Here is a 27,375-nt window from a genome sequence, read left to right as displayed (position 1 = left end):
CCTAGTAGTAAGTCAGGGTTAGAAGGAATGTTGCTCTTCTGTGGTTTTTTCGTACACTGAAGGTCTGTTATTCAATAAAGCCTATTCTGATAGCTGAAATACACAATAATAGTGTATTATTTAAATTAAAAAAATATTAAATGCCTACAACATACAATACATGATAACAAAAGTGCTGTATGTCCTAGAGGGATGGCTGTTATCAAATAGAGGACTAAGGGAAGGCTTTGTAGAGAGAACATTTCAACTGAGATTTAAAGGTAAGCAAAAAATTTAACAAAATGGGGATCAATTACTTTGTCAATCAATCAACATTTATTAAGCACCTACTGTGCCAGGCATGGTGCTAAACACAGTGGATAGAAAAAGGGGCAAAAGACAATCCCTGCCCTCAAGGAGTTTACAATCTATGCAGACTCCTAAATCTATGTATCCAGCCCTGATCTCTCCACCCCAATTTTACATTTCCAACTGCCTCCTGGACATCTCCACCTGACAGTCTACTCAGCATCTCAATTTCACATGTACTAAATTGAACTTATCCTTCCTACCCCATGAAACCTTCATATTCAGCTTCCCTATTTTTGTTGAAGAAACCATTATCTTCCCAGTCACCCAAACTCAAAACCTGAGTTGTCTTGGATTTTCTTCTTCCTCATCCAAATGGTTGTGAAATCCTGTCTATCTTCACAACATCTCTCCTGTCCATTCTCTTCCCACATCCATTCTCCCTCCACTTATACTGTCATGGCCTTAATTCAAACCCTTATCATTTCTCACCTGGTAACCCTAATAGCCTCTTAATGGGTCTCTCTCCAGGTTCCTTCCCACAACTGCCAAAATAATCTAACACACAGTTTTGTTACTATTTCCCTACCTGAAAACTTTAGCTTGCTACTACCTGGAGGATAAAACTCAAAATTTGTCCAAAATTTAATGTCCTCCTAGTCTGACACTAATGTATCTTTCAGACTGATTTTATACAATCCTGGCAACTAGGCGGTATAGTGGATAGAGAATGGGACCCTCCAGTCCCATGGACTTCTCTAAAAAGGTTCCAGAGTTGGCTGCCTTTGCTTTGCCCTCTGCTTTTGATTCTCAATCTGTCTTGGATCTCTGAAAGACTCTGAAGATTCCTGAGTTGGATGCGGGGAGTCTAGACATGATTTTTTTTCTCTCCTCAGATTTTCTTAAAGTACTTTGTACCTCTCCTTTGTCCTCATTACCTTCACAGGACATTAATCATACAATTTAAGAGTTGGAAGGGATATTTAGTGCCATCTAGTCCAAACAATCCCCTGTTTTGCAGATAGGAGAACTGAGGCAAAGGAAAGGTTGTGACCTGCCAATGGTCAGACAATGAGGTAGCAGATCTAGGATTCCAGCAGAAGGTTTCTGACTCTTAAATCATGTACATTTAAAACTATACCACACTGACATTCTACTTTATGCTTGTGAATCTCAAATGAGGGAAGGACTACGATTTGCCATTTTTGTAGGCTCATTGCTCACACTTTGAACATGCTTTCATGTTGCTGTCACTGAATAACTATTGAAATGAATCTAGTCTTAGGATCATAGAGTTAGAGCTGAAGAGGATCTTCTCATTTTAGAGGTGAAAGAGGCCCAGAGGAAATTGATTGCCTATGATCACATTAAAACCTCATTCCTTACTGCTCATATTAAGAAAAATTTGATTTTTTTCTTCTGGAATGAATTTCAGCTGACCTAATTTGTAATATACTTTTAGCCTTACAATTTTTTGATTCCCTTTAGGAGATGGTTCTTCTCACATTGCTTTTTCCATCAGTCATTTTCAGATAGCCCCCAATTACCACCAGCCAATGAACCTTCCCTTTTTAACAAAGAAAAAATTTAGCAAAATGACACAGCAACTGTGTCTGATGGCACATGGGATATCCTATATTCATTACCCTCTTCCTAGAAAGTAGGGAAGTGCATCTCTTCTCTTTGCCATTGCCAAGTCACTAAAATTATACAGCTTTCAACTTGTCTTATTATTACAATCATGTATAGTTCTTAGTTCTTTCTTCCTTCTGCCTCAGTTCATAGAAGTCTTCCCATGTTTCTCTGAAAATTTTATTGAGTAGACCTCCTAGTTAACAAAAGAATTTCAGAAGACCAAAACTTTCATTCCTTTTAAACCCTGACTTCATTTTAAACTTATTGAGAACATGAAAAGGGGGCTAAGCATCATAGGAGCTTTCCTTCCCAGTTATAGAGGATGGATATGAACAACTAGATATGGAAATTCACCCAAAGCTGGTACAGAATTTAAGGGGAGGAAGGAAGAATGATCTTGTTTAACAATAGCTGAAAACACAGAAATACGCTTCAAGAGATTCCCTCCCTTCTGGATTCATGGTTTTGTTCCCTCCTCAACTTCCTTAAAGGGCATGGTAAGCATCCTTTCTGAACTAGGAATCAGGACACATAATAAATTGCATGTTTTATGATTTTCAAATGGGACCAAGTATTGAAATTATTATCTATGGTCCTTGTACCCATGGGACACCTATTAAGGATGTAGGCAGAAGAGAATGTAAAAAAAGTAAATAGAGAAAGTGATGAAGATGGGGAGGGTCTAGGAAAAGGGTACAAAAGTCAGTCAATAAATTATTAAGTCAATAAAAATTTGTGTGTCAGGCACTGTTTTAAGTGCTGGGGATACAAAGAAAGGCAAAAGATAATCTCTGCCTTCTAGGAGTTCACAACCAAAATGGAAGAGACAATATGCAAATGATTACATATAAACAAGCTATATACAGAATAAATATGAAATAATCGGCAGAGAGGAGGCACTAGAATTAAGAGGAATTGGGGCAGCTAGGTGGTGCAGTGAGTAGAGCACCAGCCCTGAAGTCAGGAGGACCTGAGTTCAAATCCGGCCTCAGACACTTTGCACATTCACTAGCCGTGAGACTTTGGGCAAGTCACTTAACCCCAATTGCCCTGTGTTCCCCCCCTGCAAAAATTAAAAAAAAAAAGAATTAAGGGGGATTGGGAAAGGCCTCCCAAGGAGGATAGGCTTTTAGTTCGAACATGAAGGGAGCCAGGAAATAGAGAGGAAGAGGGGGAGCATTCCAGTCCAGGATATAGTCATGGAAACTTAGAGAAGAAAGTATCAAGAAGAGCATGGTTGACAGGATCAAAGGCTGCAGAGGTCAAGGATGAGGATTGAGGAAAAGGCCATTAGATCTGGCAATTAAGATAAGGTCAGTTGACTTTGGAGAATGGTTTTCACTGAATGATGAGGTTGGAAATTAGACTGTAGTGTTACAAGTGAGAGGAGAGAAAGTGGAGGCATCTAATTATATATGGCCTTTTCAAGTTTGGCCATGAAAAGTGAAAGAAGTGGGATAATAGCAGGGATAGATGGATCAAGTGAGTTTTTTGAGGATGGAGGAAGGCATGTTTGCAAGCAGGGATGCTGCTAGTTGGCAGAGATTGAAGATTAGTGGAAGTGAAAGTGATAAGAGGTGGCAATCTTTTAGAGAAGACAAATGAAATAGGATCACTTCTATATGTAGAGGGGTTAGCCCTAGAAAGGAAGTCCATCTCATCCTGAGAGGGGTAAAGAAAGAGTGGGAGAAGGCATCTGGGTAATGTGAGATGAGAAGGAAGAGAATGCTCTCAGTAAATGGCCTCAATTTTTTCAGAAATATGAAACAAGGTACTCAGCTGAAAGGGTGGAGGAAAGTAGGAGCCACAGGAGAATTAAGAATAGATGAAAAGATTGGAAGAACCACTGTGTTGACTAGGATACTCAATTAAGGATTGCCCAGAAGTGAAGGGCCAATTCAGATTATGTAACATGCATTTTAGTGGATCCATTCAGCATAGTTTTGTGATTTTTCTCAAAACTTCATTCAATAACACATGTACATGAAGGAAACCAGTGGATGGTGGGAGTGATCCAAGGCTGAGGCTTGGCAGGGTAGTATTGCTGATAGGAGGCAAGAGACTCAAGAGGACAGCATAGAGTAGAATTCACCAAGGGGTCAAGATGGGGAAAGGAGAATGCAGCTAGCGTAGGGGCAATGGCTCGGAAGAGAAACTGAGAGGTTCTCTCACTGAGGTCATGTCAGTGCAGATGAAGAACAAGGTTTGGTTTCAGAAGGAAAAGGGAGAAATGGAATACCCAATATACTATACAATATATACAATATGCTATAATGCCCCAATACTGTAACTCATTATACTATAATGAGTTCATGAATGTTAAGCTGGAGCATCTGTGGGTGATGGCAAGAACAAGGGTATAACCATCTTGCTGTGTGACTGAGGTGGGATGTTAACAGGTTATGGGAAATGAGTAAGGTGAAGAACTGAGTGTTTGAGTAAGTATCAATACATATGTTGAAGTCTCCTAGTATACGGACAGGGGTTAGGAAGCAGAGAAGACTGTGAACCAAGCACTAAACTAATTGAGGAAAGGGAGTATCCTGGAGTAGATGACAGCTACCAGGATTTTGATTGGTTGGCAGAAATATCTTGTTCATTTGTTTTTCACTCATGTCCAACTCTTTAATGGCCCCATTTTGGGGTCTTTTGGGCAAAGATACTGGGGTGGTTTTCCTTTTCCTTCTCTGACTCATTTTACAGAAGAGGAAAGGATGCAAATGGGATTAAGCGACTTCCCCAAGGTTGCGTAGCTAGTAAGCATCTTGAAGCCAGATTTGAACCCAGAAGATGTCTTTCTGACTCCGCATCTGGCATTCTATCCACTATGCTACCTAGCTGCCCCAAATACAGATTGAATTAACCTCAAAGAGAGGTTATTGAATGATGGTGATAGGAGAGCTCAGAGGTGGCAATGAAGAGCAAGGAATATTTCAACTCCCCCTAGACCTATGAGCTGGGGGAAATGGGTAAAAGTGGTCAGTGCCAAAAAGGGTGGCCAAGGAATAAACCAGGTCTGAGTGAGAGCTAGATAGAAAGGAATGGAAAAGATTCATGATGAAAGCGTATTTTTTACCCATGGAACACCCATTCTGGAGGGGGGCAGGACATTGTGGGGGATGGATTGATGCGAATGGGAATAAGGGATGAGGGAGTGAGGATGAGGAATGGGATTTGAATGACCTAAACGGGTCAAAATCACTGAAATGGGGAGGAAGCTGATGAGTATGGACCCTTGGTCATAAGGCCTAAGCATGATCAAAAGCAGAATTCAGAGAAACAAGATTTGTGAGAAGTTCCTGTCTCCAACTTTTCCTTACTATTTTGGTCCCCGTGGTTCAAAAAGGGAAGAGCAGCTCCCTACTCAAGGTTTGCACTGGCAAGTCTGGTACAGATTAAGAAGTGAGATCACACTGGCGCTGGCACTGTTGCTTCTACTGATGTCTTCGTCTCACACAGTTCATCCGGTGTGGTGGTGAAGTCAGGACTTGGGTTCAAATCCCACCCCCGAAGATGGTTATGATCTTGGACAAACCACTTCTACTTCTCAGGGCTTGCTTCATTATCTGTAAAGTGAGGAGTTTGCAGTAGATATCCTCTGAGGTTGCCTCCAGTTCTACACATACAATCCTATGATCCTCTTGCCTCCAACCAGGTCCCTAGATCTGACAGTAACACTGACAAAAACGGGTCCCATACATCAGATGACATAGAATACATATACCCCAGAATACAGCTACAGCAGGGGAAGGGGAAGGACTAAGCATTTATTAAGGACCTGCTTTACAAATATCACCTCCTTTGATCTTCACAACAATCCTGAGATAGGTACGATGATTATCCCCCCATGAGATGAGAAAACTGAGGCAAACAGTGGTTAAGTGACTTCCCAGGGCCACGCAGCCAGTGAGTATCTGAGGCTGGATTTGAGCTTAGGACCTCCTGATGTTTACAAGCCCTTTATAAGTCCAGTGCCCTCTCCACTGTGCTATATAGCTGCCTCGTAGCACACAGCAGTCTTCAAAGGATTGACACAGACAATAAAGCAAATGAACTGGCTTTGTTCTCTCTTGTTACAATTTTTTTTAGCTCAGAACCTGACCTGTTTTGAGAAAGTAACTACAAGGATATGTATAACAGTTGGCTCCTTGATACAGAACTTAGAAAAATTCACTCAAAACACAGCACCAAATGAGGGAAGAAACACTGAATCCCCTTTTGGAGCTGGGGCTGTTGCCCAAGGTTTAACCCCTCACTCTTTGACAAGATCAATCTCCTTAGATATCCCGGGTTTTCTGCATTCGCTGCTGTTGTAATAAAGACAAAAGGCTACAAATAATCTGATAACAAAATTTCCCATCTCCAAGGGTGGCTTTTGTTTCTATTTCTCTTTCCTCTCTGCCTTTTTCAGGTCTGGCTTTACAATGTAAGGATCCTGAGCTTTGCATGGTCTAGGAATAGATACACAGATATAGCACTGACTATGGAATGATATTATTAGTTCAGCTCTAATTAAAAAAATCATCTCCCAAATGCTAACAAGGCCGGCAATTCAGATATTTAAGGGAACACTACTATCATAACATACCACCAAATCACTCCGAAAACTCACATACATGTCTATATAGGAAGGTAGAATCAACATGGTTACATCTCCTTTTGAGATTTAAGATTTCATTGTTATTTCTTTAAATTTTCATCCTTCCTTATATATTCATATAATCAAAACTTCTTCCATAAGGCATACAGAGTGAGAAAGGAGGATCTAGATTGTGAGAAGAATCATGGGAAGAACCCTAGGAGTCTTTAGAGGTTTCAATTGAAATGATACAACAGAAACACATGGTGTAAGCTACTTCCAAAGCAAACATACAGAAGCCATTCTGATTAGGCAAAAATACACAAGTTTCTCTTAAGCCCTATGGTTTAAAAAGAGATTTAGTCAAAATCATACACAACATCTGTAAGGTTTACTCCCACCACTTACAGGGGAAAAAGGAATGATAATAAGAAATAGTAGTTACTGCACTTTGTTTGGAATACAGAGGCTTTCTTGCCAATTTATCCTTTCTCTATTTAAGCATATTTGGAATTTTCCATCTCAATTTTCTTTCTAGTCCATCTGTCTTGTATGACTTTCCCATGGTAACATAAAAAGGTCTCTCTCCTACGGTTGGTAGTAAGAGAGGAAGTTCTTCCTTTTAACTCATTGGGACAGGGGGGTGTGCAGTTGTCATCTGCCAAAAGTAAATAAAGTTTACAAAATTGAAACAAACTTTTGCCATTTTCCCTCCTATTCTGCTGTGTCATGAATTCTCAACAAAAGTTCATTAATTACCTATGTCCTTTCCTCCCAAAAGGCACAGTCTTCTCCCTAAAACCCCACTGTTTCTAAGAAACAGAATTTATAAGGAAGATTCCCACTTTTATTAAAAAACAGTTACTGTCCTCACCAGGCATCAAAATCTCTCTTCTGTAGCTAAAATATATTTGTCATATTCAGTCTTAACTATTAGAATGAGTCTGAGAGACCATGACTTTTCTTCTTTCTACACACATGCTAGAGATTTTAAAAACACTTTATTTAATAAAAGTTAAACATACAAAACTGAAATTAACACATTTGTCATAAAAATCACCATCTTCCATTAATAGGAAGTACCTTTTTCTATGCATGTCATTCTAAACTATCAGTTGCATATATTAGCTTGAACTGAATGCAACTCAGGTAATTGTGATGGTCACTTGCATCAATGAATGCTGACAACCTGATCTAGTTAACAAAAATTACAAACTCAGCTACATGAACATAATATACAAGGAAATTATGGTCAGATTAATGCACAAGAAATACAGTAGAATTTAATGGTGAAAACATTCAGAGTACTCTTGTTCATTAATTCAGCCTTAGTCTTTACAAAAATAATATCTACATTGTATACAGGGCTATACATTAGCTTTTTTGTTTTTTCTCATATAAACATTACACATCCAAAGGTGGCACCACTACCAGAAGTGAAAGTCAAAGGAGGAGAAAAGCAAACAGGTACAAAACTTATAAAAGGTAGCTGGTCTTCAACATGGTTTCTCACACAAAATAAAACCTCAATGAAAAGTGTAAGAGGATTGAAGTCATTCCAGAAAAGGCTAGAGACTCAAGAAGTTATTGGGGGGGCTTGGGGGGGGTGGAGAAGGAGGATAACTTCACAACAAATTTAGCTATCCACAAATGGACCTGTACCTAGGCATAATTTGATGACAATAATTAGGGTGTAAACCGAAATTAGAATGAGTTGGAAAAAACAAATCTAGTCGGCAGGATGGTGATTTACCATGAAGCTCCAAAGGCTGCTGGAATACGTGGCAAATTCAAAGCATCTGAAAGTTGCAAGTTATGACTTGGAAAGGGTACAACTCCTAGGTATGTGGCAAAGTCTAATATCTGGAAGGTAAACAACGTCATCTAGGTGCTGAATTTAGGCAGCATTTGTCTACAAAAGTTGCATTACAGGATAAATTTTGGGGGAAATGGTAGTACTGAAGAAAGTCAACTGAAAAGCAGTTATCAAATGCAATTTCTTCAAGTCTCATTCTATTGTTTGAAGTCAGATAATGATGACAATGGTCTCTTCCTTACTATCTAACAAATAATTTACCTTTAGAAAAATATAAGGATAAAAAGGTAAATGTAAAGCCCTGCAGAGATGAAATCCACCAGTTTCTCTGATTACTGAGGCATCAAATGCCTGACATTGTATTTAGAGGTATCTTGATATTGTGTCATGGGTTTATCAGCAATTCCACAAGTTCCTACTCCAACTTTGCCAGTTACGCTCTCAGGTGAGGCAAAAATACTTCTTTTTACCTAAGAAAATAATAAAAAAAAATTATTTTGTTTAGCCTTGGATAAAATGTAATTCTTAAACCTGAAATACTATATACACTTAGGCTATGAAATATAATTTTAAAAATCTTACCAATTACGATAACCAAGCACTAATGTCAAAGCTACGGAAAGAAAAGTTTCCAGGCAAAAGGCACTTCAGTTTGGGTGAGACATGAAGAATCATGTGTTAAATGTGCCATAGGCATATTTCTTTCTTCAAAAAATATCAGCTAAGTCCTCATACGTTATTATTCAATTTTATTTTGGCAATTTCAAATTCCAAATTCAGCTAAGACAGCGTACTCATTTTACACATGACACTGAGACTCAGTGGTAAAGCATGTCAACATCACAGAGCTAAAGCTGAAGGGACCCTCAGAGGCCACCAAGCCCAAATCCCTCATGTTACAGTTGAGGAAGCTGAGGCCCAGGTAGGTTTAGTGATTTCTTCAGGTCAAACAGGCAGTAAGCATCAGTGGCAACATATGAACCCTGATCTTCTAACTACCAGTTCACAGGACACACTGATTTATGTTCACGTAGCAAGAATGTAAACCAACATCTCTTGACTCCAAATCTAGTATTCCACTGCCTTCTACTCCACCACAGCTGTTTCTCCATCTATTAATGCAGGGCTGTCCCTGATTTATGAGGCCCGCCTACAAGCATAGAAATTTACATAATTGCTTTAGTAAACGAAGGAGAGCTCTTCCGTACCTCACCAAAATAGCAAATCAAAATATATTGTCTACTGTTTCAATAAAAACCTAAGGTTGGACAGCCGTGCATTAATATATGCTTTCTAGTATGAGTAAAAGATACTAAACATTAGAGTGAAACTAAACGAAGACATAATTATAATCTGGGAGAGAACAGATTCTTACAACAGGTAAATCACAGCATTGCTTAATCACACGTTGTATAGTACAGCAAATCTCCCTTGTGCAAAACATATTTTTCAAGTTTCACACTTTAGAGAAGGAAAATGTCTTGGACTCATATATAATACCCACAGAAAATTCAATATTCACCCAAAGTAGTCCTGTAAGAGATCAGAGATTTTCAAGGGGGATTTATCCTCCAGTTCAATAAATAGGGAAAAAAATTATCATCATATTTCTTACATAATCTTTCCTCATTTTCTACAAAGATTCTTTTTAAAACAGCTGTTTCATCTTTGGAAAACAAAGCACAACGAAAGTACCTACTAACCTGGCCTTTTTTGTTTTTAGAATAGGCTCTATTGTTGAACTGCTGCCATTTCACCTTCTGGTCCTCTCTTTCCTGTTCAAGTTCTTTTATTCTCTGAGCTTTTTTCAATGCTTTCTTCTTTTTATATTCTCGTTGTTGGGCAATCATTTCTTTTCTGTGTGAAAAGGAATAAGACAGATAAGATGCCAACTCTGAAGTCAGTGACTATGAAAAAAAAAGTCCACTTGTGTATATAAATAAAAGCTATTAATTCACTAAAACCAATGCCAATCAAAAGCAAGAATTTAAAACCTTTCCTTAGCTAAATGGTGTCCATGGAAACCCTCAAGCACAAATATAATCTCAGTTACCTGATAATAACTGAGTCTAATTATGAATGTTTCACTTGATCACACAACTCTTAGTACAATGTATTTGAATAAAGTATTAATTTTCTATTGGCAGCCAAGACTTCTCTATATTCCAAAGAGAAGTAGTTAGCAGAAATGTTACCCACATCACTCCAAAATATATGGAGGACAAGAAAAAGCAAACGATAAAAATTTTCCACCTACATGACAAGATATTACTATCACAAAGAAAAACCAACCTCTTCACCAATTTAAATTTGAAATAACAAATATGTCACCAAGGTGACTATTATGTAGGTTCTTTACTTTGAATAGGGTCAGAAATACCAACTAATTGTTACTTAGATATTAGATTTTTCACTAATTGAAGAATGCAAGTCAGTGAAGAACTAGAGGAACAACTACAGCTTGAACCTTACAGCCTGAGAACAGGAACACAGTCATGATAAAGCACAGCTATTACAATGAGATGAATGACGAATCAGGTGTGTGGTAATAAACGCTTCCTTCACCAAGATTTACTTAAAATGGCTCCAAGACAGTATAATGCCCCAAATTTGCTGATGAAGCAACTTGTTCTCAGTTAAATTTTGAAATGTTCATTTCCTAGTTCTGCTCTCTGCCTGGCCCCTGAGAAGGGGAAAAAACTAGGACTAATGGGCAGAAGCTATATGGAAGAATTTGTTTTGATATGTGGAATAACTTCCTAAAAATTAGAGCCAACCAAAAGAAACAGGATCCCTAATCCTTTGGCACTAGAGGTCTTTAAGCAAAAGCTACATTACAATCACTTGTCAAGGATTAAATTCAAACGTTAATTAAATGCCCACCATATGTTAGGCACTAACGAAGAACTGTTTCTCCCCCTCCACAAATAACAACTGTGGAGCTGTGCAAATTCATGCTTCAGATAGAGGTGGAAATAGATGACCTCTGAGTAGCATTCCCACTTGAGAAATTTTTAATTCTATGAAATCCAACATTGGCACTGGTAAAATCAGAACAAAAAGTTTTCATTTATAGTTAAGTTAACGTTCAAGTTAACACACTTTTTGCTTTATATTAGACTCTTGTGACTTAAAATTAAAAACTCTGTAGAAACACTCTTTGAAAAGATTTTCTACCCAATCACCAGGACAATGGGAAATGAGTTAAGAGATAAAAATCTTTCTGCCTCAACCACAGGTATTCTCACTGCAGACTGCATAAAAGAACTCAAACGGAGAAAATGCAACCTAAGTTCATATGTCACAAATCATCAGTCACTCACTTTGACATGGGCTTATTTCCACTGTCTTCTTTTGCCTTCCTTCCTTCTTCCACCGGCTTCAGATTGAGTAGAGGTGTGACTTCAGCATTACCATAACCAGCAAATGTGATGGCAGCAGTCCCATTTTCTTCATCTATCTCCTCAATCTCTGCTTCATAACACCTGTAAAGATATCATGGCTGTAAGCAGGTGAGTAAAGATTTGATACTCAACCTTATAAGATCTATATTGTAGTCTCTCAGCTATTATATAGGAAACTAAAATCAATCTTCTATAATCAACTGGTACATACAAATAGCACATATTTCATAGTCTGGGATAGTCTACTACTCCTCTAAATAACATCATACATTAGGTTTAAAACTACAATCTAAGGGAAAAAGTGGCTTGGGCTATCTTATTAAACAGTCACGTTAACATGAACCATTCCTCTCCTTATAAGAAAATATAAAGTTGAAAATTTTCACTTATTGTTATCTACCAAGAGTAAAATTATCTAGCGAGAGGGATTCAAGTAGGATAGCTCAAACTGAATGAAAATCTCTTACCATTGTATTGTAATAATTCATGTTACAGTTAGAGAAGTTTGTTTCTACACTTACTGTCCATCTTCACTCCAGACTGCCATACATTTGTCCCCTACTTTCCAGGAGTGAGTAGGCTGAGCAGAAGCAAAACTGTCCGAACTTGCAAGGGTTTCCGAAGGTTGGGTTGAAAGAAGATCTTTGGTTAGTTCTATAACTTCCTAAAAGGAAAAGCAAAAGTGATATAACACATCATTACTTTTTTGATTAGTTCTATCAACAATTCTCAATCAGAAGAAACATAAGAGACATCAAATTTTAAAAACCCCATTAACTACAAATATTAATGAAAATGGGCTATGCTTAAGCTTATACCTACGTAAAATAGCATATTTTATATAGCATATTAGAAGTGGCTATTTTAGCAAATCACTGATTCCTAAAGAACAGAAATAGGGTCAAATCATTCAAAAGGGAAACATAATTGGCCTGTCTTTAAGTGTGACTGTCCTATTTAAAAGAGGTTATGAGGTAGTAGTACCGGCTAAATTGGAATTGGAGCTTGAAATCCACCTCTCCCTCCTTCCTCCCCCTCTGCAAAAAAAAAAAAAAAAAGGCCAAAGAGCACTTGAAACAGCCTTATTAATACCAAAATATGCCAACAAGCTAAATTTTTAACAGGATATCCATGACGTTACATCAACAGCAGATAAAACCAGCAATCCCCCCTACTCGCCCAGCAAAGGTAAGCAAATGACGTTTTTCAAAACAACTTAAGGCATTTTAGTACCATAATAGCCATGCAATTTAGCACAGATCCATAAAAAGTTATTAGGTGGGGTTTAAAAGCAATCAGGTAATAGATGAGCAATCATCTGTTAATAGTTGCTCTACTTCAGGCTAACACTTGATTAGATATTGATATTAAAAAACTTTCAGTATATTAAAAAAATACTGTGGACAGATGCACTTTTATAACTATCTGCTAGATTTCTCAGATGAACAAAACCTACTCTGCATCAACTTACCTAATTTCTAATTTTAAAAACATTGCTTAACTATAAAGCATTAGAACACAAATAGTTCTAGCAAATGTGCATATTAATAATCTGTTCCAATGCCATGTATAAATACTATTTTAAATGTTATGCTGGGGGCCTGGGGTAAGAAATCAAGGAAGTTACATCAGTACTGAGTTTCTTCTGGCTCCTAGTATAGTTGATTACAGTGGTTTTTACAGAATGGCTAAAAATCCTAAATATTACTTCATCCCGCAAGTTTCCAAATCTTCCTGGCTATTTCTGACAGACTCGTATTTAAGTCTACACAAAAGTAACATCAAGTCTTTGGAGAAAGGTAAAAATCTTGAACATAAAAACAAAGAACCAGATGCCTTCACTAAAAGAAAAACAAAAGCTAAAAGTCCAGTGTAGTTGTACTAATGAAATTCTCTCTGTTGCCAAGTAGCCATACAAATAGCTTTTAATAATAATATAGCTTTCTGTGGATAGAGTAATGTTTACAAATTTGTTATGTACCTGATTTAGAGGAGTTAAGTGAACTAGACTATTCTTCAAAGCCAGCCACTTAAGTACTAGGAATAGAACCCAGGAAACCTATTTTGTATTGCCTTTTAATTACCTAATCAATGAACTACACTATTTTCTGGCTCTTTTGGGTTGTCTCAGAGCAAAAAAATAAATTCTCACTCTAAATGCCCCACATTTAATAAAGTATATGTATAGTGACCTCATATTAGAATAATAATCTTTTGGTTATTTCATGATAAAGACAGATATTTTCAATAAAGAGAGGCCCTGAAAATCTGTAACTGTTAAAGAGAAATCAAAATTAACAGAGCACAGCTCTGAAATGATCCAAACTCTACATGAAGATTGTTTTCCCCCAAAAAAAAGGTTTACCTAGTGCCTTTCAAAGTTTGCCAAATACTTGAATCCTTACTTCACACACACTTCTAAATGATTTCCCCAATTGTGCATGTGGACCAAGGTATTAGAAATAAAGTATTTTACATATGAGGGAGTTCTTGAAGGTACATACCATTAATTAACTTTTCCTCCCCCAAGTCTGAGTTCTGAAACTGCTCCTTCATTGACAGATGGGCAGCAGTTACAGTAATCGGCAATTCCAGGAAGCATCAGGAGTTGTGATATACATATCAGCAGGTCAAAGGGGGTGCACCCAAGCACTGTGCTTACTGAAGGAAGGCGTTTCGGGGATGCAGAGAGCCACTGTAATATATGAGACAGGTGACTTGACCCCTGCCTCCTTTAGAACCAGTTTATTTAGCAAAACAGCTTAATATATAGACTATCTCTGTGAATACCCATAGACTTACTGGGCAGCAAACTTAGAAGTTACTATACCCACTTTATTTGAAGGGAAAAGAGAATGCAAAGTATGACTTACAAAAGATTAAGATCTGCTGTCTGCTGAGTAATTTTACTGGCCATAAAAGACAGCACTTAAAGGACAAATAGAGAAAATTCAATGGGAAGAAGAAAGCCAAGACATTAAAAGAAATGTAGAAAAGGGCATCTCATGTGACAAAGTGTCAAATGGATGGATGGCAGAAAATTAAAAACCAGGTCGAGTTCAGTAAAGGAAAAACAAGTGGAAGCTGTGAAATGGTTTGAATACATAAATGCGAAAAATGAGAAGGCCAAAAACTCAATGAAGAGGAACTGAATTTAAACAGATTTCTTTAGACCAACTGTTAAGGGCATAATGAAATATTAAAGGCTGCAATATAAACTCTAATTGTGTAGTTTCAAAGAGAAGAACAAATCCATTATTTCTTGGAACCTTTTATCTTAAAAGATAAAAACTCATCTTTGAACAATTGTTTCATTTATAATGGGCCTGTACTTTGCAGTAATGTGACATTTTTTACGTTACAAAGCAGTGGAAAAAAGGGAAAAAAAAATCACACTGCTCAAATTTTGAAAAGAATAGTATATAAGATGGCTGTATGAGGACCAAGAACTTACTTAGGTCTCTTACATGAAAGCATTTAATATTAAAGGTGGTAGTGTTCATTTTACAATAAAAAGATTACAAGGCTGGGTTGCTGGGTATCTAAAATTAGTACAAATGATACTGGCATAAGGCAGCTTTGCCTTGGATTCTGTTAGAGAGCATTTTTTCATGGCAGTACAGGAAGGATCTCATTAAAAAGAACGTTCTCACCTATAACACTATTGCACAGCATGAACTTCTAAGGACAGCATTATACTCAAGACAACCTTACAACGTTTTATCTTCTTCAAAGTTTCTAAAAGGGAGCTTCTAAAATGGTTATTCGTTACTCAATGGTAGGCACTAATTTTAGGCATACTGATTTTAATGCCATACCTATCGATTTCCTTATTTTCAAAAATGAAAAAGGAATGTCTCTGACAAAATGATATATTGGGGAGGCAGGAGAAACTATGAATTACTGATAAAATTTTAAATAAATAGACTTCACAAGATAAACAGCTGGTTAGTCAGGATAGCATTTTCATCTTTAATACCCATACATGCCCATGTTATATGGTGCATCACAGATAGGGATTGGTATGACAACGGAGGGGAGGTAGAAGGATTTGCTTTTTTATCTTCTCTAGTCTTTGCATTTTACCTCTTCCCAAAAATGTGCACATCTGACTTGAGAATAAATTAAGTCAAATTACTTAGACGACTTCAGCAAATGCATACTACTTTTAACTTTAAAAGTTCATTTATATGTCTATATTTAGAAATTACTAAAAGGAAACATGGCATCCCAAACAAATTCTTTCAGAACTCACACTCTGTAACATATTTAGAATAAAAAGTTTAATTTTTATATCAATGTTGAGGATAATACCAGGAATAGTCTGTAGTCTGATGAATTGGTTTTGTTAAAGAGTTGAAGTTGATGGTGAGTGATAGCTGGAAGCATACAGACAACTATTTAAAATCTGTGTGTGATTCAGGGAGGAAGTAACTTCAGTCTAAATATATTTCTAAAGTCCAGAGCTTCTTAAACTGTGAGTTGAGACCCCATGGGTTGCGACTCACAGTTTAAGAAAAGCTGAAAGGGTCATGAATAGAAAAAGTTTAAGAAGCCCTGTTCTAAACAAACTGTAAATCTCAAAGATGACAGCCACTTGAAACGTGAAAACTTACCCTTTAAAATGAATGCCAAAATTTCATAACTGCAATTTAAATTGCAGGTATACTTCTACCTAAGCAGTAAACTATTTTCTTAGCTTTCTTAAAATTCAATTTATAAAAAAAGTTACGGGTAATAACTTGATAGGCAGACTAAGGAGTAGAGATTTACAAAAATCTAAACTGTAATTTGCAATACACCATGACTTCGATTCAGTTACTATTAAAAAAATTTATTTTAGACTGCCAACAACACAGCATTTGTAATCTGTATATGGCAAATGTGCACACTGGAAACTTGTAAATTCAAAAGTGTAACATTTCCTCTTCAGAAAAAAAACCCTGAAAAGATACACTACTACAAATTTACTTTCAATGAAGTAACAAAAGAGACAGAAGCTTTGAGGGGGAAAATGCTATTCCATATGGCTTAAAAGTAAAATTTACCTTAAAATTTTTTTCCCTTTAGTCATTAAAAGAAATTTTAGTTTTAAGTTTCCAACATGAGACTGGTTCAGTCTTTCTGACAATCCCTTTGGATTTCATTCCTAGGTACATACTGATTAACTCAATATTAATTTATTTCCTAAAGAACAAACCCAAATGTTGCCATTTTAAAAAAATGTGCACTTTTTCTGAAGTTCTTAAAAAATTTTAAACCCACTGTTTTTCTGTCAGATCTTATGATTCCTTTTAAAAAAATAACTAATATGAATGAAATCATTTAAAAGCTTTGGAAGAGTTCCTCATTTTGACTTTATGCAATTCCATCAAACTGTATAGAAACCTTAATTTATGCAAACATTCTTTAAGAACTAGTTGTTTTGTGTTGGTGTTTTCTGAAGTGTTTGCGCCTCCAGTAAAAAGTAGAAATTAGAATCAGGAGTACAGTATTTCGAGCAATATTTTCTGGTATCCCCCATACTCACTTGCAAATCTTTTTTCAATTTTAGCAAGTCTTCATTTTCTCCATTCCCAGATAATGCTGCCTCAACTTGTTGAAGCTGAGCCTTGTAGCTAGCCAGCTGCTTTGCTAGATCTTCAGACATCTTCAAGAAAGAGGAAAAGAATATTAAAATAGATGTACTGAAACAAGAGTACGACAAAATGTCACGATCAGCTTTAAAAAATTATTTCCCTGCAAGTGCAGGAATGATTTCCTTCAAGTTTCACAGTACCTCAAAATAATTACTATCCATCCCTTATTCTTAATTTCTTAATATATTTTTGACATTATCTCCATTTTGTTTTTTAAGGCAAGGGAAGAAAAAAAGATAGGCAACTTGCTTCTAGTACTGCCAATTTATCACTACAAAATACTGGGCAAATAGAGTCCCTGTGAGTCTCAGTTTCCTCATCTGTAAAATTAAGATTGGACTCAATCTCTATGTTCTCTTTCAAATCTGAAGGACTATGGTTTGTATTATGGCTGTACTAACACCTCTACTCCAAAGCAGACATCATTCACCTACAACACTTAACCAGCTTTTGATCATATTACTCCCCTGCTGAAAAAAAATCTTTAAAGGCCTCTAGGATACAATACAAACTCCACCACCTAGCTAGCTCTAAACTACCATTCTGGTCTTATTTCATATTGCTCCCTGTTACACAAACTGGTCTACTAATTGTTCCCTGATCTTGGAAGGCAGACATTGATCTCTCACTTTACTGCATTTATGTAGGCCATTCCTCATACCCAAAGGCATTAACTTCCTCATTTCTGCAAGTTAGAATCCCCACATTTCAAGGTTTTAGCAAATGCGCTATTTGCTCTAAGGTCTTCCATGATGATCCTCCCCCAAACAGAAGTGTTCTCTCCCCCCTCAAATTGTAGTAACTTACATTTATGCCATGCTCTAAATACATTATGCGTGTATTTACATGTATGTGTGTATATTTTCATATAACAATCTCATGAATTGAGATATTTAACTTCACTTTATAGATGGGAAAACTGAGGCTCAGAAAGGTAAAAATGACTTGTGCTCATAATCATGTGGCACATGTGTTAGGGCGATATTTGAACAGAGATCTTTTCTGACCCAAGGTAAAGAATAAGAGCGCCTTGTCTGAATTTCTCTTTTGCCCCATTATAGTTGGACATGTATTAAGCTTAGCTGTATTGGTAGATAGATATATCCTTTGTGTGTTTGTATCACTACAATCTAGAACCATACCTTGAATACAGTAAGTTTCTAATAAAAGTTTGAATTGCCTTATATCCCTGAGCTTATATTAAGAATTAGGTACACAAAGCAGCATGAAAATGAAAATATCCAAAGGGATGATGGAGCTTAAAACCAAATAAATCTAACCAACATTTATTTATATTTGCCTAACAGCAGATCTGTTTGGGACTTTGAAATGAATGCTGGCTCCTCTCAAAATCCTTTAAGATTAGATTCAAAATGCCACCCTCTTCCACAAAGCCTTTCCTGATTCAATCCCCTCTCAAAAGAGGATGGGCTCTCTATGCCCCATTAGGCCAGTGCCCGAATCATTATTTATCACATCTTTCTTTGTTCTATCGTAACCTATGCTCAAAAGTCTTTCCCTAGGGGGGGGAAAAACAAATAAACCGAGTAACTCGAGGGCTGGACCAATGTATTCTATCTCCTCCCGCAGCCAACTCAGGGCTTTACGAGTAGAAAAGTATGGTGCTCGAAAAGTATGGGTTATGGTAGGCTCACACTATGTACAAAACAAAAGGCCAAATGCTGGTAAAGATACAGTAAGAAATAACGAATGGTCTCTACAGCCTAAAGAAGCGTACATCTAAGTGGAGGTACGCATAAATAACTTGAATACAGAATGCAACGAATTCCTAGCAAGAGACGGTGTGATCCAGAGGCGGGGCCTCCTCCTAATACTAAATTCACCGACGTCAGGCACGCCAGGTTCACTTATAATCACCCGGTACCTACGGAGAACAGGGGCGGGGAGACTCAAATACTTTTTGGAGAGAATCCACAGGACACCAGACAACAGGCCTCCCGAACTAGAGGCGGATCCTCCTACCCCAGGGCGGCAGGGACTCGGGACGCTGCCCCTACCTCCTTCTGAGTCGTAGTCTGCCCCTTCCATTTCCCATGCTCTCCTCCGCTGGGAACCCTGTCGCCCGCCCCCCCCTCCCCGCCCCAGGCCCCGGCTTCCTCAGCCCCCAGGGCCGGCCCCACGGACCCTGGTTTCCCTGGACAACCAGCAGCACCATAGTAATGCCGGGCTTCCCCGAGCCCCGGCTCCAGGCCTGGACGGCTGAGAGGGCCTAAGTTTCCCCGACTTGGAAAAGTGGCCGACTTTCGGGCTGCGCTCGCACCACCTCGGGCCAGGCCTCCAAAATCTCCTGCCCAGGCCTCAGTTTCTGCCCGGCCCACCGTTGGCCCGACTAGGCCTCTTCCCGGTCGCCCGCCGCCTACCCGGAGGTTTACCTTTTATAGGGCCGGGGCCGGAGCCGGGGCCGGAGCCGAGGCGGCGGCAGCAGCAAAAGGTGGGGCGCCGAGGCCAGACAATGATGGCGGCGGCAGCACCGGCTCTCTTGCTCGGCGGCGGAAACGTCGACGACTCGACCCGGGGGCTGAGAGGAGGAGGGTGTCGGTCGGTGGGGAGGGGGAGGGGAAAGGCAGAGCGGGCTAGGGGAAGAGAGGAAGAAGGGGACGGAGACGCGAAAGAAATCTCGCGATAACCCTAACGCCTCGCGAGGCTACAGACACCTCGCGTGATTTCCCGGAGAAGATGCTGCCCCCGTCTTGGGCCTTTGGAGACAGCAAGAAGAGGAAGTGACGTAAGAGGAAAGTTACGGTTGGGCGGGGAGTAGGATGTATCTGCGTCACGTCCGGTATTGAGTTGGCTGCGGTTGGAAGCTTTGATGTTTTGTGGTTCGGGGGTAGATAGGGTGAGGGTCATACCTACTTTGCTCTCTTCTCTGTTTCCCTGATTCCGTTTTGTCCTCTAGGGCTGCCCTGTGACGTAGGGTCTGGAGTGCCTCCATTGTATGGATTAGGGAATTGAGGCCCAGAGGGAGAGGAAGTAGTTTAAACCTGTGGGAAAAATAAATGCCGTAATCCCCGAGCCAGGAGTTCCCTATCCAGGGGAGCAGACCTGGAGAGAAAGGGGTGGGGTTTAAAAGAACAAAAAGTTAGGCTAGTGGGAGACTACGTGAGTGCAGAAGGCCAAGGGTACGGGACCGAGAGCCTCTGTAATGGGGAGAAGTCTCCGGCTTGGGAATCCAAAGCCCCGGGTTCTCGTCCCTTTTCTGTCATTTACCAGTTTGGGGTCAAGACCCTTCCCCAGTGGTAATGAGCTGGGATTGTGACCCTCCTGATGGAGCATTGTTAGTCTGTGTTCAGCTAGCCCTGCCCGTTGTGGATGTTAAGTACTTAGTTACGCTTTTTAAGTAACTTAGAAACGGTTGGAGGCAGTTGGAGAAACCTTTAGAGCAAAGAGCCTCAACCTGGCGGTCATTGCTGGCTAGAAGCTCGGGAACATTTTGTGACTTGTCCTTGTGGTTTGGGGAAATGGATAGTGTCCCTTTGGTACCCTCACTGTCCTTCCCATTGTCGTCCCTGCCTCGATTACATACCTTCTGTTATGTGGCGGTTTGGGGGATTCTTATTTCTGCTCCACTTAGTATGGCCCTAGTGTTTGTTAAAGAAATAGGTGCCAATGGGTTAAGTTTAGTATGTGTTTTGAGGATGATGGGAGGGGGCGGAGAATTTGAGTTCAGGGACTGTGTCTTACAGTATTGTATCTTCTTTGACTCCAAAAACAAGACTTCTCTAAATGTTGTATTAGTAAGTTATTGGCTGAAGGTGGTGAAGCTAATTATTTCAGTCACCCAACAGCAGGGGGCAGCAATTTGTAAATACGAAAGTGATTGGCTGGCATGTAGAAGCTGAAAAGATGGACGGAATGTTTTTGAGAGACAGTAGCCTTTGCTATTTTTATTTTAGCTAGCAAAAAAAAAAAAAGTTGAATCTCCTGAGTCCATAGTCGGTGGCATGAGAAGCCTGTCCACGATTACCCGATAAAAACTTTATATTTTTGTTAGAAGAATTTCAAATTGGGGAGGGGCTGTATTCAGTAGTTATTTCTGATCCTCAGTGGCAGAGCAGTCATCATTAAAGTTTTGAAAGTCTTCTCTAGACCCCAGAACAATTCTGATTTTATTAGGATGATCAGTTAACCCTTCCATCATTGCACCATAGATATTTAAAAGGCTGCACTATATAGTGCAATGTGTTCTTATTTAGGCGCCATGGACAAGTTAGCTATAGACAAAACTGAAGCACTTTTCAGCGTTCTTAATCATGCCTCAAGTATGTTCACCGATTCAAACTTCCTTTGAAGTGGCAAAAGCCCTTAATATCTGATGTCAGTATTAAGTTTGTACTCTGACATTTATAGTCCAACTTGTTAAGCTATTTCTAAAAATAGTAAGGATCACAACCCTCAGAGTTTCTTTAAAGTCTGTGTTTGCTGTATTAAAACATGTAAAATGAGGAAAATGAAAGAATCCTGATTTTTTTGTTGGCAGTATTTTCTTCTAAAAGTAAAGAATGTGGTGTAGTTGAAAAAGAGCTGGGCTTGGAGAGGCAGAGGTCTGACTTCGATCCCAAATCTGACAATTATGTTGTATACTGTATAACTTTGGAAAAGCCATTTAACCTCTGTGCCTCAATTTCTGTATCTCTTTAAAAAAAAAAAGATAATACTAGAGTATTTGCCTCACAGCATACAAAGGGAATTGTAAAGAGGTATATAAAGTACTTTGTAAATCTTAAGGTGCTATATAAAGGTCAGTTATATATATATGCATTAGTGCTGTCATTTTCACTTGCACAGCTAGAGCCTATTATAGAGTTGGATACTCACTAGACACTCAAATGCTTTTGGCTGATTGGGTGATTTATTAAAATTGCATGAGTTCAGCCTAGAGTTGGGCCAGCATTTTTCCTGTCCCATACGTTATATTGTGTACATTAGAACGTTTTATGCCTTTTTGTTCATGGGATTTTTTTTTTGGTGGGATGAGGGTTAATAACCATGTAGCACTGTAAGATTAGCAAAGCACTTTATGTAGTTATTTCATTTGATCCCCCCCCCAGCTGTATGAGGTCAGTGCTATTATTAACCCCATTTTATAGATGAGGAAGCTGAGCCCTAGGTTTAGTTATTTGCCCAGGGTCATATAACTATATACACATATGCCACCAGCGGCTGTGGCGTGGAAATGGCCGGAGATGGCCGAATGCCAAGGAGAGTGAAAAGAAAACATGGGCCAGGTAGAAGAGTAAAAAACAGCTCCGTTTATTTAACTGAAGGACAGGGCTTATATACCTTTTAGGCAAGCAGAATCAACAAATCCACAGTGGAGGTATTTGCATAATGCTTGACTTCCTCAAGCTCTTGTTCCCCTTTTGCAGGGAAACAATATTGTGTTAATAGCCCACAGGTGGTGTATAGCATGTGTGTCCTGTGGGGGTATTGGAGAGAGCAAGTGCGAACCGAGGAGGCTTGAAGAGGAGCAGCTCGTGTATGCCGAGGTGGGGTTGGAGAGCCCACATGCCAAGTTATCAGCCCAAGGGCAAGAACAGGCCTCTGACCTGTATCTTATCCCAGAATGGACTTTCTCAGAGCTGGCCCACTACACAACATCTTAATGACTCCAAGACAACACTAGCCTCTGTGCCACGTAGCTGTTCCTAGAGTTAGTGTTTAAAATAGAAATCTACAGCAGTGCAAAATACTTTCATAATAATAGCTAGCATTTGTATAGCACTTTTAAGTTTTGCAAAATATCTCCTTTGTTCTTACAATTCTGGAAGATAGGTGCTATCTCCATTTTACAAGTGAGGAAACTGAGGTAGGCAGGTAAGTGATTTGCCCAAGGTTACACAGCTAATAATATTTGAGACCAGTTTGAACTCAGGTCTTACTCCAGTTCTAGAACTCTATGTGCAAGGAATTGGCCAATCAGAAACAACCTCATAAAAAAGTAGCAAATTGGAAAAGTAGGTGGATGAAGAAAGGTCAGAATTTTTTCACACAAAAGGCTAATCTATCCACATACGAGGCTATCTACCCACTTATATTTAAGTTGTATGTAATGAACTATATATTTTTTAAAAGTCAGGTAGGGGTAGGTATGTGCTATTGGTTTACATATCTCTGTGCAATAAAGAATGGGAAAAAAAGAACCTTAGAGGTTTGTGATTGTAATCTAAGCCCATCAGCTGCAACAGAAAAGTTCACACATAGTACTAAAGATTAATTCAAGCATCTCATACACAGGCTAGAATATGCAATTTAGTTGTAAACACTGAGGATACAAAGAATGGTAAAAAAGTATCTCCTCAAGGAGCTTGCATTCTAATGGGGAAGATAATGTGCAAACAACTATGTAAAAACAAGATATATAAAGGGCAAATTGGAAGTAATCTCAGAGGGAAGACAGTAACATCAAGGGGAAAGCAGTGAAAGCAGAAAAAGCTGCTTTCAAAAGATAGGATTATAGCTGAGACTTGAAGGAAGCCTGGAGGAAGAGATTAGGAGCTTGTGAGAGGAACAAGGAGGCCAGTGTCACTAGATTATAAAGCAGATGGAGGCAAGTCAAGTTATAAGAAGACTGGAAGCATAGGAAGGGGCTGGCTTTTGAAGGGCTTTAGGATTTTATTTTTGATCCTAAAGGCAATAAGAAGCCACTGGTGTTTATTGAATAAGGAGGATAACACAATCAGACCTGTGCTTCAAGAAAATCAGTTTGGGAGCTAGGTGGAAGATGGACTGGAGTGAAGAGACTCTTGAGGCTGGGAAACCAGAAGGCTATTTGTAGTAGTGCTTGAACTGTGGATCATAACCCCATATGGGGGTCTCGAAAAATTTGGCAACAGTAAAAGGTTTCTGAACTGGTAATAACCAAAAATTCAAAATCAATTGGGTAATGAATCCAACTTCTTTGCACCCTTGGTTCTAAACCAAAGCATGCTCCCTTAGCACTTTGTATGTCCTCAGGCCACACAATAGCCAACCAAAGGAGGTTGGAAGTGGAAAAAGCCCTGGGCAGTTGCACTAGTTGAGGTGTAAAGTGATTGAAGGTCTGCATGTAAGTGGCTGTGTCAGAAGTGAGAAGAATATGTGGAGTAGAGATGACAGTAAACATTAAATGCCTACACTGTTGTTGTGTATAGTGTTCTCCTGGTTCTGCTCCTCTTAGCATCATATGTAGGTCTTTCCAGGTTATTACAAAGTCTGTATCTTCCCCATTTCTTATAACACAATAGTGTTCCGTTACCTTCATATACCACAACTTGTTCAGCCATTCCCCAATTGATGGGCATCCCCTTGATTTCCAATTCTTTGCTACCACAAAAAGAGCAGCTATAAATATATTTGTACATACAGGTCCTTTTGCCACTTGTGTGATCTCTTTGGTATATAGCCCTAGGAGTGGTATTGTTGGGTCAAAAGATATGCACATTTTTATAGCCCTTTGGGCATAGTTCCAAATTGCTCTCCAGAATAGCTGGATCTGTCCACAACTCCACCAACAATGTATTAATGTTCCAACTTTCCCACATCCTCTCCAGCATTTATCATTTTCCTGTTTTGTCATGTTAGCCAATCTGACAGGAGATATGTGGTACCTAAGAGTTGTTTTGACTTGCATTTCTCTAATTAATAGTGATTTAGAGCATTTTTTTATATGACTATAGATATCTTTAATTTCTTCCTCTGAACACTGCCTGTTCATATCCTTTGACCATTTCTCAATTGGGGAATGGCTTTTATTCCTATAAATTTGGCTCAGTTCCCTGTATGTTTTGGATATGCGGCCTTTATCAGAGACATTGGTTATAAAGATTTTCTCCCAATTTTCTGCTTCCCTCCTAATCTTTGTTGCATTGGCTTTGTTTATACAAAAACTTTTCAGTTTAGCATAATCAAAATTAACCATTTTGCACTCCATAATGCTCTCCATCTCTTGTTGGGTCATGATTTCTTCCCTTTCCCATAAATCTGACAGGTAAACTATTCCATTGATTCTGTGATGACCAACTTTGATAAACTTGCCTCTCAGCAATACAAGGCTCAAAGACAGCTCCAAAGGACTCATAATGAAAAAAGCTAACTACATCTAGAGAAAAAACTGTGGAATCTGAATGCAGATTGAGGCAAACTATCTGCTCTCTCTTTTTTTTCCTCTTTTTTTTTTTTGGTTTTGTTTCTTATCTCTCATGATTCATTCTATTGGTCATAAATCTTTGCAACTTGACTACTGTGTAAATAAGTTTAATGCGAAGGTTTATGTAGAATCTATATTGGATTGTATGCCATCTTGGGGGGTGGGGGGAGGGAAGGGAAGAAAATTTGAAACTCAAGAACATGTAAAACTAAGTGTTGTAAACTAAAAATAAAAAAATCTAATTTAATAAAAAATAAAAAGTCCATGGACCCAAGAAAAAAAATACCTACAATGTGTCAGGCACTGTGCCAGGCCCTAAGGATACAAAAAGAGGCAAAAGACTACCTGCCCTCAAGGTGGAAGGTAGAATTAAAAGGATAGATGCTGCAACAGATTGGATATGTGAGGGTTGAGAAAAGTGTGAGAAGTCAAGATTGATATCTAGGTTGGAACCTGGGTGACTGGTGGGATGGTGATGTCCTTAATAATAATAAGGATATTGAAGAAGAGAGTGTTTGGGATGAGAGATGAATTTGGTTTTGGATATGATGAATTGAAGGTGTTTATGGGACATCCATTTCAAGGTGCAACCCTGAAGGTCTGGAGGTTAGGGCTGGGCAAATCGGTTTGAGAATCATCTACATTGAGATGATAATTGAAATGCATAGGAAGTAATTGAGATCACCAAGTGAAATATTCTAGAAGGAAAAGATAAGAGGGACCAGGACAGAGCCCTGTGGGGTAGCCATAGTTATTGGGAGTGACCTGGATCAACATTCAGCAAAGGACTGAGAATGAATAGAGAGCAGTATCATGAAAACCTAGACAGAAAAGAGTATCAAGGGAAAAGAGGGTGATTGACAATCTCAAAAGCTGCAAGGAGGTCAAGAAAGATGAAGGTCAAAAAGATTAGATTTGAAAAAATAAGACTATTGGTAACTTTGAAAAGAACAGTTTCAGTTCAATGATGAGATCTGAAGCCAGATTGTAGACAATTTAGAAGAGAGTGAGAGGAAAGGAAATGGAGACACCAACTGTAAATGGCTTTCTGAAGGAGTATAGTTACAAGAAAGACAAGTAAAGTTGAAAGCTAGTTGAAAGGATGAATCAAGTGAGGATTTTTAAAGGAGTAGGGAGACATGGGCACATTTGTAGGCAGCAGGGAAACAGCCAAAAGACAGGGAGAGACTGAAAATTCCTAAGGGACTGAAATAATGGAGGGGCAGTCTCCTGGAGAAGATGGAATTGGATCAAGCGTGTGTGTAAAGAGGTTTGCCTTGTTGATGAAAAGGATTGCCTTTATTTGAGAGAGGTGGAGGAATAGCTAGCTAATGTGGGAGTTATCTGAGTGGTATGAGATAAAAGAGGACTATAGCTGAATGGCCTCAATTTTTTCAGTGAAGTTTGAGACAAAGTCCTCAGGTGAGAGGGAGTGGGGAACTATGAGAGGTCTGAAGAGAGACAAAAAGACAGTAAATCAGTTATGGAGGCATAAAAGAATTGCTCTGCTACAGTGAGCTTAGGTTATGTACCTAAATTTTTAGTAGATTCAATCAGTGTGGTTTTGTGATTTTTCTCCAGCTCCCTTCAGTTTTATATGAATATGCGCAAAGGCAGACAGATGTAATTATAAGGCTGGAGCATTGCAAGGTATGTTCAGTGATGTGCTGGCTCAAGTGCAGAGAAGAGTGTAGAGTTAAACTGTAACTAAGGGGTTCATTTAGGGAAAGGAGAAAAGTGTATACACTGCAGGAATGATGGCTTGGGTAAGAACTGGTGGAGTATTGGTTTTAAGGGTTGTTAATGTTATAGAGATGGCTTAGCAAGTTTAGGAAATGATATGGGAAAATATAAAATCACAAGTCTAA

General features: G+C 38.8%; 1 protein-coding gene across 2 annotated transcripts; it reads right to left on the bottom strand.

Moving 5' to 3' along the window:
* Window positions 1–7,484: 7,484 nt before the first annotated feature.
* On the bottom strand, window positions 7,485–19,981 carry SMNDC1 (survival motor neuron domain containing 1). Of its 2 annotated transcripts, XM_036737137.1 has the most exons (6): window positions 19,755–19,981; window positions 17,253–17,372; window positions 12,244–12,386; window positions 11,642–11,803; window positions 10,022–10,175; window positions 7,485–8,788 (listed from the first exon to the last, which is right to left on the bottom strand). In XM_036737137.1, exons 2-6 carry the CDS (start codon window positions 17,370–17,372, stop codon window positions 8,651–8,653), a joined length of 717 nt encoding a protein of 238 aa, XP_036593032.1. In that variant the 5' UTR covers window positions 19,755–19,981; the 3' UTR covers window positions 7,485–8,650. The 2 variants fall into 2 exon arrangements, with proteins under 2 accessions (XP_036593032.1, XP_036593034.1); XM_036737139.1 differs by lacking the exons at window positions 17,253–17,372; window positions 19,755–19,981 and adding an exon at window positions 14,227–14,418.
* Between the last annotated feature and the right edge of the window lie 7,394 nt (window positions 19,982–27,375).

The sequence above is a fragment of the Trichosurus vulpecula genome, chromosome 8, assembly GCF_011100635.1.
Source record: "Trichosurus vulpecula isolate mTriVul1 chromosome 8, mTriVul1.pri, whole genome shotgun sequence".
Lineage (NCBI taxonomy): Eukaryota > Metazoa > Chordata > Mammalia > Diprotodontia > Phalangeridae > Trichosurus > Trichosurus vulpecula.
The sequence above is the reverse complement of the archived record's forward strand: the minus strand, read 5'-3'. Positions and strand labels throughout refer to the sequence as shown.

Excerpts from the sequence above, each read along its gene's own strand:
- SMNDC1 (XM_036737137.1), bottom strand. The coding sequence starts at position 17,372 with ATGTCTGAAGATCTAGCAAAGCAGCTGGCTAGCTACAAGGCTCAGCTT. Across the intron at positions 12,387-17,252 it reads AATTGAAAAAAGATTTGCAA|GAAGTTATAGAACTAACCAA; the intron begins GTGAGTATGGGG and ends TTTTCCTTTTAG. Across the intron at positions 10,176-11,641 it reads GGAAATAAGCCCATGTCAAA|AAAAGAAATGATTGCCCAAC; the intron begins GTGAGTGACTGA and ends CTTTTCACACAG.